Source organism: Rhincodon typus, unplaced genomic scaffold, assembly GCF_021869965.1.
Source record: "Rhincodon typus isolate 14 unplaced genomic scaffold, sRhiTyp1.1 hic_rhity00001181, whole genome shotgun sequence".
In the NCBI taxonomy this organism is placed as follows: domain Eukaryota; kingdom Metazoa; phylum Chordata; class Chondrichthyes; order Orectolobiformes; family Rhincodontidae; genus Rhincodon; species Rhincodon typus.
The window spans coordinates 13,718-25,617 of NW_025966819.1; the positions used below are offsets into that span (position 1 = coordinate 13,718).

The following is an 11,900-nucleotide window of genomic DNA, read 5'->3' on the forward strand; positions in this document are numbered from 1 at the left end:
TTGTGGCAATATATGCCAATGGCTTATAATTGTTTACCTGTAGTTAGAGTCTGATTCCTTATGATAAATAGTAAATCTTCTTGCATTTCGAAACCTGGTCTGTGCCTTCTGTCAACCTGGTGCTGGAAATTAGAAAAATTGAAGAACTTTGTGTAGTTCTATAAAAATATTTAACTTTTGCAACAACAGAGACACGACTTTCAGTGCACATTCCTAGTGAGGTGTAAAATAGATCAGATGAAGATGAAAGACAGCACCATGCAACAAATAAATGCTGTAGCTGCTTTAATTATCTGTATACAAACATTAGCAGTAAAATACCAATAGCAAGGCAGACTTGGAGCTGAAAATGACAGCCTGCAGCATCCAGATAGTGAGAGCTGCACACTCCCACAGATTACAAATTGCTCAGAGAGCAAACAACAGGCTTGAGTTTCCGACTGCCCTTTCAGACCACAATTGAAGATACTGCTCCCTGAGAACATTAGCAGCTCACACTCATCCCAAACTAACACCACGAACAAGACAGGCTCAACGCTACTCGAAAGATACTGGCAACAAGCATTCTGAAAGCACACAATCGAGCTGGCAGAGAATACTGACCTGCATGAGAGTGAGCGAGCGTGACATTGAGTGCCAGTGTGAGAGCGAGCATGAAAAGACAGCACGAGAGTGACAGCGTGCATGTTAGAGTGAGTGAGAGTGCGAGAGAGTGCTAGAGAGAGAGGAAGAGTAAGAGAGAGCGGAAGAGAGAGAAAGAGCACAAGAGAGGGTGCGAGAGTGAGAAAGCGCTTCAGTATGAGACAGAGCATGAGTGAGCAAGAGAGACAGCAAGAAAGAATGTGAGAGAGCACATGTGAGTAAGTCAGCACAAACTTGAGAGTGACAGAGCATGACAGAGAGTGTGTGAGCATTAGAGAGAGAGAGGGCGCGCAGGAGTGACTCGAGGGAGATAGAGAGTACGTTTACAAAGCTACAATGGCTGAAAACTAACCATCATACGTAGGCATAACTGAGCTCTATATAACAGTGCTAACTGGAGAGCAAATTGGTCTGTATTTGAAGATGAGATGATGCGATCTATAACCTGGAACATTTAGTGCAAAACACCAGTGTATTTGCTGTTGTCACAGTCACATTGTTTTCTCTATTTCGCACTTTCAGGCCTGAAGCAGGAGAAGGAAAATCACTTTGCTGCTTCAGGACGTTGCCAGAGCGGCTATCAGTTTCAAACTATTGACTTCCTTGACCCCACACATGGTTTACTGCATAAGCACAACTCTGTAGCTTCTCAATATCCTGGCAACAATCTACCAACATGCTGCAGGACACAGCCCAGTCTCCCCCGGGACCGTATGACAGGCCCCAGTCTCCCCGGGTAGACTGACACTCTCCTGTATTCAGTTTTTAACACTGTGATTCAATATTGTAGCTACACTGAGCTGATAGGCAGCAAATAATTTGCTAATCTGCCAATGATCCATGATTATGGGGCTGCTTGTGGAAAATAGAAAGTGGTGTCCAATTTCAAGCTGACATCCTGAAACTACTGACACGTTCCCATGTTTTGGCGTGACACAAACCCCTTGTATCATTTTACCCCATTGAGACTAGCAAACTGGATGACAATGACTGATTGCATTAAATATCCTTTCTTGTGAATAGAAGCTGACTGCCCCACAATAGGTTGGGTCAGATGTTGAATGGTTAGCTCTGCTGGATTATTAGCTAGGCTTTCAACCAAGAATACCCTGAAGAAAAGCTGAACTCTTATCTCACTAAATCCCCTCTCAAACATTCTGCTCTGTCGGTGAAGGATTTATGTTAGTGTAAACCTATTTTTCTACTTCAGATTTATAGATGCTTCATATGATGAAATCATACACAAAGTTACTGAGGACACCAGTGCAGCAAGAGTAATTACCATCACTCTCAATGCTTCAACTTCCTGCAGCACGTGGAAGCTACAGAATGGTATAAAAAGGCAGAAAAAGAACACATCTTTTGTAAGGCTGCAAAAGGCTTTGGGTTCAGTCACAGATTAAAGCGCTTCGTCAAATAGGGATGAGCGATTTTGGAGAAGAACCACATAGGCTAATTTTTCAGGTATTCGGTGCACTTTTGCTTTCAGAGTTCGTTCTCTAAAGCAAAATCTGGGAATTCTTTGTAGATCTCCTGGATGATCAGCTTGTCCATCTGGCAGCTCTGGTCATTCTCCTCCTCCGCCAGAATTCGTTGGAAGGTGACCTGGAGATCCGGGAGACGGTGCTGGTGACATATGTAATCTGTGGAGCGCATGATGGCATGCATCAGTGAGAGGTATTCCATTCGAATCTGTGCCAACAGAGATAGTGTGAGAGAGGTGAAACGCACATAACACAGTCACCCTATCCAGCAGCAGCACACTGGTTAACACCACGAAGCAAACACAAAATCACAAAAACACTAAAATTCTCTGTTTACTTTTATGGAATGAGGTCATCACTGGCAAGGCCAGCATTTATTGCCTGTCCCTAATCACCCTTCCTTGCTCAACCATTTCAGAGTCACCACATCGCTGTGTGTCTGGAGTGACATGTAGACCAGACCAGGTAAAGGTGGGAGATTTCCATTCCTAAAGTGAACCAGATAGGTTTTTACACCAATTGATGTGAGCTTCAGGTCCACATTTTGTTAACAGAATGTACATTCCAGCAGCTGCTCCAGTGGCGTTGTAGATTCCAGGCCTGTTGATGTGACACCCATCTCCCACTTACTGCAGCAGCCTCAGGAAATAACATGACTAGAGCAGGGGACTTTCAGATGGCTCTAGAACTTACCTTAAGCCAGAATGCAGCAGCTGATCTTCCTCCAAGAACTTACAGGTGGAGTGGGGTGGGCAGACAAGGAGAATTTGTTACCTAGTATGGTGATGGGACGTGTGGTAAGACCATAAGATATGAGCAGAATTAGGGCATTCAGCCCATTGAGTCTGCTCCACCATTTGATCATGGCTGATATGTTTCTCAACCCCATTTTCCTGCCTTTTCCCTCATAAACCTTGATCCCCCTTACTAATCAAGAACCTATCTATCTCCATCTTAAATACAGTCAATGACTTGGCCTCCACAGCCCTCTGTGGCAATGAGTGCCACTGATTCACCACTTTCTGACTGAAGACATTCCTCCTCATCTCAGTTCTATGGGTTGTCCCTTCATTCTGAGGCTGTGCCCTCAAGTCCTAATCTCTCCTACCAGTGGAAACTTCTCCATATCCACTCTATCCAGGTCTCTCAGTATTCTCTAAATTTCAATCAGAAACCACCCCCCACCCCTACCCAATCCTTTTAAACTCCATTGAGTATAGACCCAGAATCCTCAACCGCTCATGTGACAAGCCCTTCCATCTCCAGGATCATTCTTCCAATCCTCCTCTGGATGACCTCCAATGCCAGCACATCCTTCCTTAGGTATGGAGCCCAAAACTGTTCACAATATTTCAAATGCAGTCCCTCTAGAGCCTTACACAGTCACAGCAGTATATCTTTGCTCATGTATCTCGAAATGAGCACTAACATTGCATTTGGTTTCCCAACTGCCAACTGAACATGCAATGTTAACATCGAGAGAATCCTGAACCAGGGCTCCAAAGTCCCTTGTGCATCAGCTTTCTGAAGCCTTTCACCATTTAGAAAATAGTCTATGCCTGTATTCTTCCTATCAAAGTGCAAGACCTCACACTTTCCCACATTGTACTCCATCTGCCACTTCATTGCCCACTCTCCCAGCATGTTCAAGCCTCCCTGCTTCCTCAACACAATTGTCCCTCCACCTATCTTTGTGTCACCTGCAAACTTAGCAACAATGCCCTCAGTTCCTTTGTCCAGATCATTAATGTACAATGTGAACAGTTGTGGTCCCAACACAGACCCCTGGGGAGCTCCACTAGTCACCAGCTGCCATCCTGAAAAAGACCTCTTCATCCCAACTCTCTGCCTTCTGCCAGACAGCCAATTCTCTATCCATGCCAGTATCTTGCCCCTAAAACCATGGGCTCCTTCTTTATTTTGCAGCCTCCTATGCAGCACCCTGTTGTTCCAGGCCTTCTGGAAATTCAAACAGATCATGTCCACTAGCTCCCCTTTGTCTCTCTTGCTCACATAATTCTAACAGATTTGTCAGGGATGACCTCCCCTTGATGAAACTATGCTGACTCAGCCCTATTTTACCTGTGCTTCCAAGTACTCTGCAATCTCATCCTTGAAAATTGACTCTAAAATCTTACTAACGACTGAGGTCAGGTTAACCAGTTTCCTGCCTTCTGCCTCCCTCCCTTCTTAAACAGGGGTGTTACATTAGCTATGGTCCAGTTCTCTGGGACCCTTGCTGACTCCACTGATTCCTGAAAGATCACCACCAATGCCTCTACAATCTCCTCAGCTATCCCCTTCAGAACTCTGGGGTGTAGTCCACCTGGTCCAAGTGACTTATCCAACTTCGGACCTTTCAGCTTCCCCAGCACCTTCTCCTTAGGGATGGCCACTACTCTCACCTCTGCTCCCAACTCTCCTGAAGTTCTGGAATGCTACTGGTGGGTTTCCCACTGTGAAAACTGTTACAAAGTACCTATTCAGTTCCTCTGCCATTTCCTTGCTCCCCATTACTACTTCTTCAGCCTCATTTTCCAGCAGTCCAATTTCCACTCTTGCCTCTCTCTTACCTTCTAGATATGTAAAAAGAACTCTTACAATCTTCTTTTGTATTACTAGCTGGCTCACTCTCATCTCCCTAATTGCTTCTCTAGTTATTCTCTGCTGTTTTTTAGGGGCTTCCCAATCCTCTGGTTTCCCACCAATTGTCACCACATTGCATACTTTTGCTTCAATGCTGTCTCTAACTCTCCTTGTCAGCCATGGTTGCCTTGTCCTCCATAGGGTGAGGGAGGGGATTGGTTACCCAGTATCCTGATGGGACACCGGGTGACCCCTGCAGAATGACCATACACCATTCTGACGACATGAAGAGCGATGAGACTGCCAGGAGAGGTTGTAACAGGGAGCGAGGAATTTGCATTGGTCAGAGAGAGAGAGAAACAACTAGTGTAGGAACTGTATCAGTGGCCGCACAGGATGTGGCAGGAGACCAGAGACCTTGGACTCCTGCATGCTATAGTGGTAAGACTTGAAAGCTGAACAATTCCGCAGGGTGGAAGATAAGGTCATGGTCAGGGGAACTCCTGAAAAACCAGGCTCCCAAGATGCGCAGGTTAGGTGGATTGGCCACGGTAAATGCTGGATTAAGGGGATAGGGTGGGGGGGTTGCCTGGGTCTGGGTGGGATACTCTTTGGAGGCTCGGTGCAGAGTCAATGGGCTGAACAGCCTCTTTCCGCACTGTAGGCATTCTATGATTGAGCGTTTTAACGTAGGTGCTTGTGGCCTTCTGGAATCATGGTGACCAGTGATACATGCACTCGCTTGGATGTGAAAGCAAAAGGGAGATGGATGCTTCGGACACAGCTCAAGAGAAAACTCTGCTGACGAGTCTCAGCCCCATCTCTATCGGTAGCATACCCACTGGATCTGGAAAGAATATAGATGATGTGTTGGTCATTCATAACTAACTAGCTGTTAGGTGATGGTCAGAAATGTGTTTAGATTCACAGCATCACCACCATGAAGGGTCACAGTCAATTGAAGGCTAATGAGTGGCATGATCATTGTAACCGGATCTGAGATGGCCCACACTACCTGGAGACAGCCATCTAAGAGGTATGGAAGATTGCCGGTATTCAGGGAGCACAGAGTAAAATTCAAGCAGTGTTAGACCAGGAGAGGATCAACCACACCAATGGGCTGTTCCCAGGGCAAGCAATGTGGCACCTGGGATTTAACTGGAGTATTGCTGTGTGGAGGACCACTATCTCTTTGAATGGTCCCAATGGATAGACGTGGTAACAAATCCAACAGGATGCATTACCAGAAGCAGCCTCCCTGCCTACACAGGCTGGTTCCAAACAGAAGCAATATAGGCAGAGAAGTGGCAGTGCCTGGATATGACCCAGGGCCCTTCATTTGGCATTTTTGCTAACTGACTATGATAAAATCTTGTATGACCATGTACAGGTACCCATGGTCCTAAACATCTCAGATTTAACTCAGAGATAACACAGTGTGGATCTGGAGGAACACAGCAGGCCAGGCAGCATCAGAGGAGCAGGAAAGCTGATGTTTCAGGTCAGGACTCTCATTCCTGTTATCTCTGACTCCAGCATCAGCTGTTCTTACTATCTCTCAGACATAACTCAGGCCTGGTGTTGCTTGGCTCATATTTGAGCTCTAAAGAGGAGGTTCATGGATCAGTTATTGATTGAACAGTTATTGATGAGGAAGGGCATTGACAAAGGCTCTTCAAATGAGGCCTTGTGGGTAGAGCTCAGAAATAAAAAAGGGTCAATCAGTTTGCTGGGATTATACTGTAGGCTTCCCAATAGTCAGCTGGAGATAGAGAAGCAGATATGGAGGCAAATCACAGAGGTGTGAGAGGAATAGGGTTATAGTTGTAGGAGATTTCAACTTGCTAACATTAACTGGGATTGCCTTCATGTGAGAAGATCAGAGGGGATGGAAATATTAAACTGTGCGCTGGAGAGGTTTTTGTGCCAGTTTGCAGATAGTCCTAATGGAGATGGGGCAGTGCTAGACCAAATCCTGGGGAATGAAGCTGGTCAAGTGGTTGAAGTTTCAATGGGCGAGCATTTTGGCAATAGTGACCATAACTCTAAGTTTCACAGTTCTTATGGAAAGGGACAAGGATAGTGCAGAAGTTAAGGGTCTAAATTGGGGGTAGGTCAATTTCAATATCAGTAGACAGGATCTGGGAACAGCTACTTGCAGTTAAATCTACATTTGGAAGGTGGGAGTCTTTTAAAAGTAATATGGTGAGAATTCAGGTCCAGCACATTCATCTAACAGTGAAGGGCGAGGGCAGCAAGTCCAGGGAATGTCAAGTGCTATCGAGAATGTGATAAAGAGAAAGAAGGACGAATATGTCAAGTACAGTGCATTAAAAGCAGGGGAGGCTCTTCAAAAATAGAGTGTAGAAGGTTGCATAAAACCCAATGAGGACGCAAAGAGGGACCATGAAATATCTTTGACAGATGGGATCAAGAAAAACGCGAAGGCATTTTTATAAGTACATTAAGAGTAAGAGGATTACCAGGGAAAGGGTGGGACTATTAGAGACTGAAAGGAAAATCTGTGCATGGAGCCAACGGAAGTGGGTGAGGTCTAAAACGAATATTTCTCACCTGTATTCACGAAGGACAAAGACACCATAACCAGGGATTTCAGTTGGAATGGTGAGGTTCTAGAGTACGTTAAGACTAATAAGGAGGGGGTATTAGATATTCTAGTGGGTGTAAAGGTGCATTAAGCCCCTGGGCCTAATGAGATGGAAGAACTGATAAAACAATTCTGAAGGACAGAATTAATCAAAAATTGGAAAAGCAGGAATTGATCAGGAATCGTCAGCATGGATTTGTCAGAGAGACTCTGTCTGACTAATTTAATTGAGTTTTTGAAAAGGTGACTTAAAATTAATGAGGGCAGTGCAGTTCATGTGGTTTACATGGACTTCAGTAAGGCCTTCGACAAGATCCCGCATGGAACACTGCTCCAAAAGGTGACAGCCCGTTAGATCCAAGGCAAGTTGGTAAACTGGATCCAAAACTGGCATACAAATAAGAGGCAAAGGGTGATGGTGGATGGTTGGTTATATGATTGGAAACCTATGACTGGCAGTGTACCACAGGGATTTTGTTTGTTTTGTGAATTAACAACTTGGATGTGAATGTAGAAAGTATAATTAATAAGTTTGCAGCTGGTACAGAAATTGGCAGTGTTGTTGTTAGTGAGGAGGATGATCTCAGGCTTTGTCTGATATTGATCAGTTGGTAAACTGGGCAGAGCAATGGTAGGTGGAATTTAATCCTGATAAGTAGGAGGTGATGCATTTTGGGAGGTTGAATAAGAGAAGGATTCACACAATGAATTGTCGATCTCTCAAACACACTGAGGAACAAAGGGACCGTGGTGTACAATCCACAGATCCCAGAAGGTGTCAGCACAATGGACAGGGTGGTGAGGAAGGGATGCTTGGCTTCATTAGCTGGGATGTGGAATATAGGTGCAAGGAAGCTTGTTACAACTTTATAAAATGTTGGTTAGGCCACAAAGGGAGTACTGTGTTCTGGTCACTGCGCTATCAGAAGGAGGTGATTGCACTGGGGAGGATACAGAGGAGGTGCACCAGGATGTGGCCTGGGATGAAAAGTCTCAGTTATGAGGGGAGACTGGATAGGCTGGGTTTGTTTTCCCTGGAGCAGATCAGGCTGAGGGGTGGATCTGATTGAGGTACATAAAGTTTTGAGAGGCAATGACAGAGCAGATTGTGAGAATCTCTTTCCCATGACAGACATGTCTCAGACCAGAGGGCATAAGTTTAAGGCGAGGAGCAAGTGGTTTAGAGGAGATGTGGAAAGTAACTTTTTCACCCAGAGGGTGGAAGAAATATGGAATGTGCTGCCTGAGGTTGGTGGAGACAGATACTCAGCTTGGTGTTTGCTGCGTGGTATAGACATGGTGGGCTGAAGGGCCTGTTTCTAAGCTGCATGACTCTATGACTCAGTGAGAAGCAGCTCAGCTGAATGTGGCCCAGGGAAAGAACAGATTGAAGTGTGACCTGATAAATTATGCCGCTCCAGTATTCAACACAGGAACCTCGATCATTCATCCCATTGAATTTGTCACCAAGGACCAAAAGTTCTGAATCCTAAATTCACAGCTTAAGGAAATTTTAAGAAAGAGAGGCAGATTAGAGGGATAGGGTGGGGTGTGGGTCTGGCTGGGATGGAATTTGGAGGGTTGTGAGGACTCAATGGGCCAGATGGCCTGCTTCTACACTGTATGGATAGTATAGTAATATCTGTGATAAGAAGTACCCAATTAGGTACAAACTGAGATAGTAGGAACTGCAGATGCTAGAGAATCTGAGATAACAGAAGGGTCTTCGAAGGGTCTAGGCCCGAAACGTCAGCCTTCCTCCTCCTATGATGCTGCTTGGCCTGCTGTGTTCATCCAGCTCTACACCTTGTTATCTTAGGTACAAACTGAAAGTCCTTTAGTCCAGCATTTTGCTTCACTTACATCATGGCTGTTTTGTTTACAAACCTGGACAATTCCTATCTAATCTCATCTAATCCCAGGAACATAGTCCCTGTACCTCTGAAACAAAAACAGAAATTGCTGTTTCTGCAGCTCTTTAATACTCTGAAGAGGAGTCACTGCTTTCCTTCCACAGATCACAGAATCCCTACAGTGTGGTAACAGGCCATTTGGCCGAACAAATCCGTACCGCCCCTCTGAAGAGCATCCCACCCCGTCCCCCTTCCTTATACCTGTAACTCTGCATTTCCCATGGCTAACCCACCTAAATTACACATCCCTGAACACTACAGACAATTTAGCATGACTAATCCACCTAGCTTGCACACCTTTGGACTATGGGAGGAAACCGGAGCACCCGGAGGAAACCCACGCAGACACAGGGAGAATTGCAAACTCCACACAGACAGTCGCCCGAGGCTGGAATCGAACCTGGGTCCCTGGCGCTGTGAGGCTGCAGTGCTAACCACTGAGCCACTGTGCTGACAGATGCTGGCAGACTTGCCAAGTTTCTCCAGCAATTCCTGCTTTTGTTTCTGACTTTAGCACCCGCAGTCATTGCTTTAATTGAGCCTAGTAGGTCTGTCGTGAACCTATCAAAGCTGTATCGAAACGGGCCCGGCAGCGTTAAGGTGGAGTTGGTGGTGAGTCCGCTTGTGGTCGTGCTGCAGTGTTCTTACCTTTTCCCCTGGTGAGAGGTCAGAGATCTGACGCACGATGATATCAATCATCACCATCAGGTCCGTGCGGTAAAAGATCCTTGCCGTGTCTTTGTCCGCAAAAACATCCTGCAGGAACTTCACCACGGAGTGCGGTGGTTGGGGCTGGTGCTTGAAAATATTCACCGGGTCATCTGAGGGACACAGAGGTGAAAGGGTAATGTTCATTAAAGTAATGAGGGAGGCATTATAAAGAGGCTGGATCAAACACGAGGCAGGAGGAAAGGAGGAGGGTTTTATCAGTGAATACCGTGTGCCACCCTGTCTCTAACCTCCTGCTGTAGGTTAACAGCAGGTGATTTTGAATGAAAGACAGGAAGTAAGCCCTCACTCTCAGATTCACTGCTCCGTGTTGTTCTCAGGAGCTCCCTCAGATCCTGCCCAGCATTCACTGACAGCATACACTGCCGAGCTTGTAGACTTGCTTGCTGAGCCAGTGTGTTTGACTGCATTTATATGTCTCCGTTTAAATAACAAGGGGGACGGAACACCAACGCTTCACCGGAGGTGCACTGACGATGTTACCTAGCAGGGTGACGAAATGTTTGCAACCAAACCCACCGGCTCGGCGAGCAAGTCTACAACCTCATCCACAAACCGAGCTACAAATCTCAAAAACGTTAAAGCTGCTCCAAGACAAGGGGGGGGGGGAGGGCTGGGGGGGGGGGGGGGGGGGAGGGAAGGGAGCAGGAAACAGTGCACATGGTGAAGGGAATGGCTCAGCGAGGGGCCCAGGTTACACAATGAAGTCGGTGGGGTTTAGTATACAGAGTGAGGGGAGGGGGAAGTGTACACCATGAGGAGGAGAGGTCAGCATTAACAGTGAAGGGGAGGGGACAGCATGCACTGTCAGGGGAGGGTGAGGTGTATGTGGTGAGGGGGAGGGGTCTGTGTACACGGTGAGGGGAAGTCCACACACCATGAGGGGATATAATCGGATTCTATATCTGTTTAGCTGCTGTTCTTTTTATTCCATGGGCTCTAACTTTCTCTGTGACACTGTATCAAATACTTTTTGGTTGTCCGTGTCTACATCTGGTCAACCCTCTCTGTTAACTCATCAGAAAACTCCCTTCAATCAGGTTAAACACTGACCTTGCAGAATGAACCCACATTGATCCATATGACTAATAATTTTGTCTCAAATTTCTGTTCCTAGAAATTTGTGAACCATTGCAGTTAAAGGGGTTGGTTGCTGGGCTTATTCTTGCAACAACGGCACAACATTTAGCAATATCCAGTCCCTCACCTCCACTTCTTAGCCTAAGGACGACAGAAAAATATTCTGAGTCTCTGTGATTTCCATTCTCGTCATGTCTCACTAACAATAAACCTGGCTACTGATTCACACTCCTCTTCATTCACTATGGGCTGGCTATCATCCTCTACCGTGGGATTGATAGATACAAACACTTCAGTCATGTCCTCAGCTGCCACATGTCAAACTCCTCTTTAGTCCCGAACTAGCCCACTCCCCCTTTCATCACCCTAGTACTATGTATATCCATATAAAATACCTTGGAATTCCTCTTCATGTCAGCTCCTAGCCTCTTTCCATATTTTGCCGTTGCATCTTCAGTCTGAATCCTCTATATTCAGCCCAGTTCTCAAATGTATTTTTGACCTCATATCTATCATGAGCCCATGTTCTTCTTTGTCATCACTTCTACCTCATCCATCATCCACGAAAGTCAGGATCTGTTTACTGACTTCCCCCTCCATATATTCTACCTCAGGATATACTGAACCCTGACCCTCTGTGTCCTCTACCCGAGGGCACTCTGACCCCTCACCCTCCATACACCCTACCCGAGGGCACTCTGACCCCTCACCCTCCATACACCCTACCCGAGGGCACTCTGACCCCTCACCTTCCACAACCCTACCCCAGATAACTCTGACCCCTCACCTTCTGTGCTCCCTACCCCAGGACACTCTGACCCCTCACCTTCTGTGCTCCCTACCCCAGGACACTCTGAC

General features: G+C 46.2%; 1 protein-coding gene across 1 annotated transcript in view; it reads right to left on the reverse strand.

Annotated features, from left to right (window-relative positions):
• Positions 1-268: 268 nt before the first annotated feature.
• The window catches only part of LOC125481195 (NCK-interacting protein with SH3 domain-like), a 12,719-nt gene continuing 1,087 nt past the window's right edge, over positions 269-11,900 (reverse strand). The window contains exons 2-3 of the mRNA XM_048592422.1: positions 9,882-10,054; positions 269-2,334 (exon numbers count right to left, since the gene is read on the reverse strand). Of these exons, the coding sequence (XP_048448379.1) occupies positions 2,128-2,334; positions 9,882-10,054 (380 nt within the window). The 3' untranslated portion in view covers positions 269-2,127. The remainder of the gene's footprint in view (positions 2,335-9,881; positions 10,055-11,900) is intronic.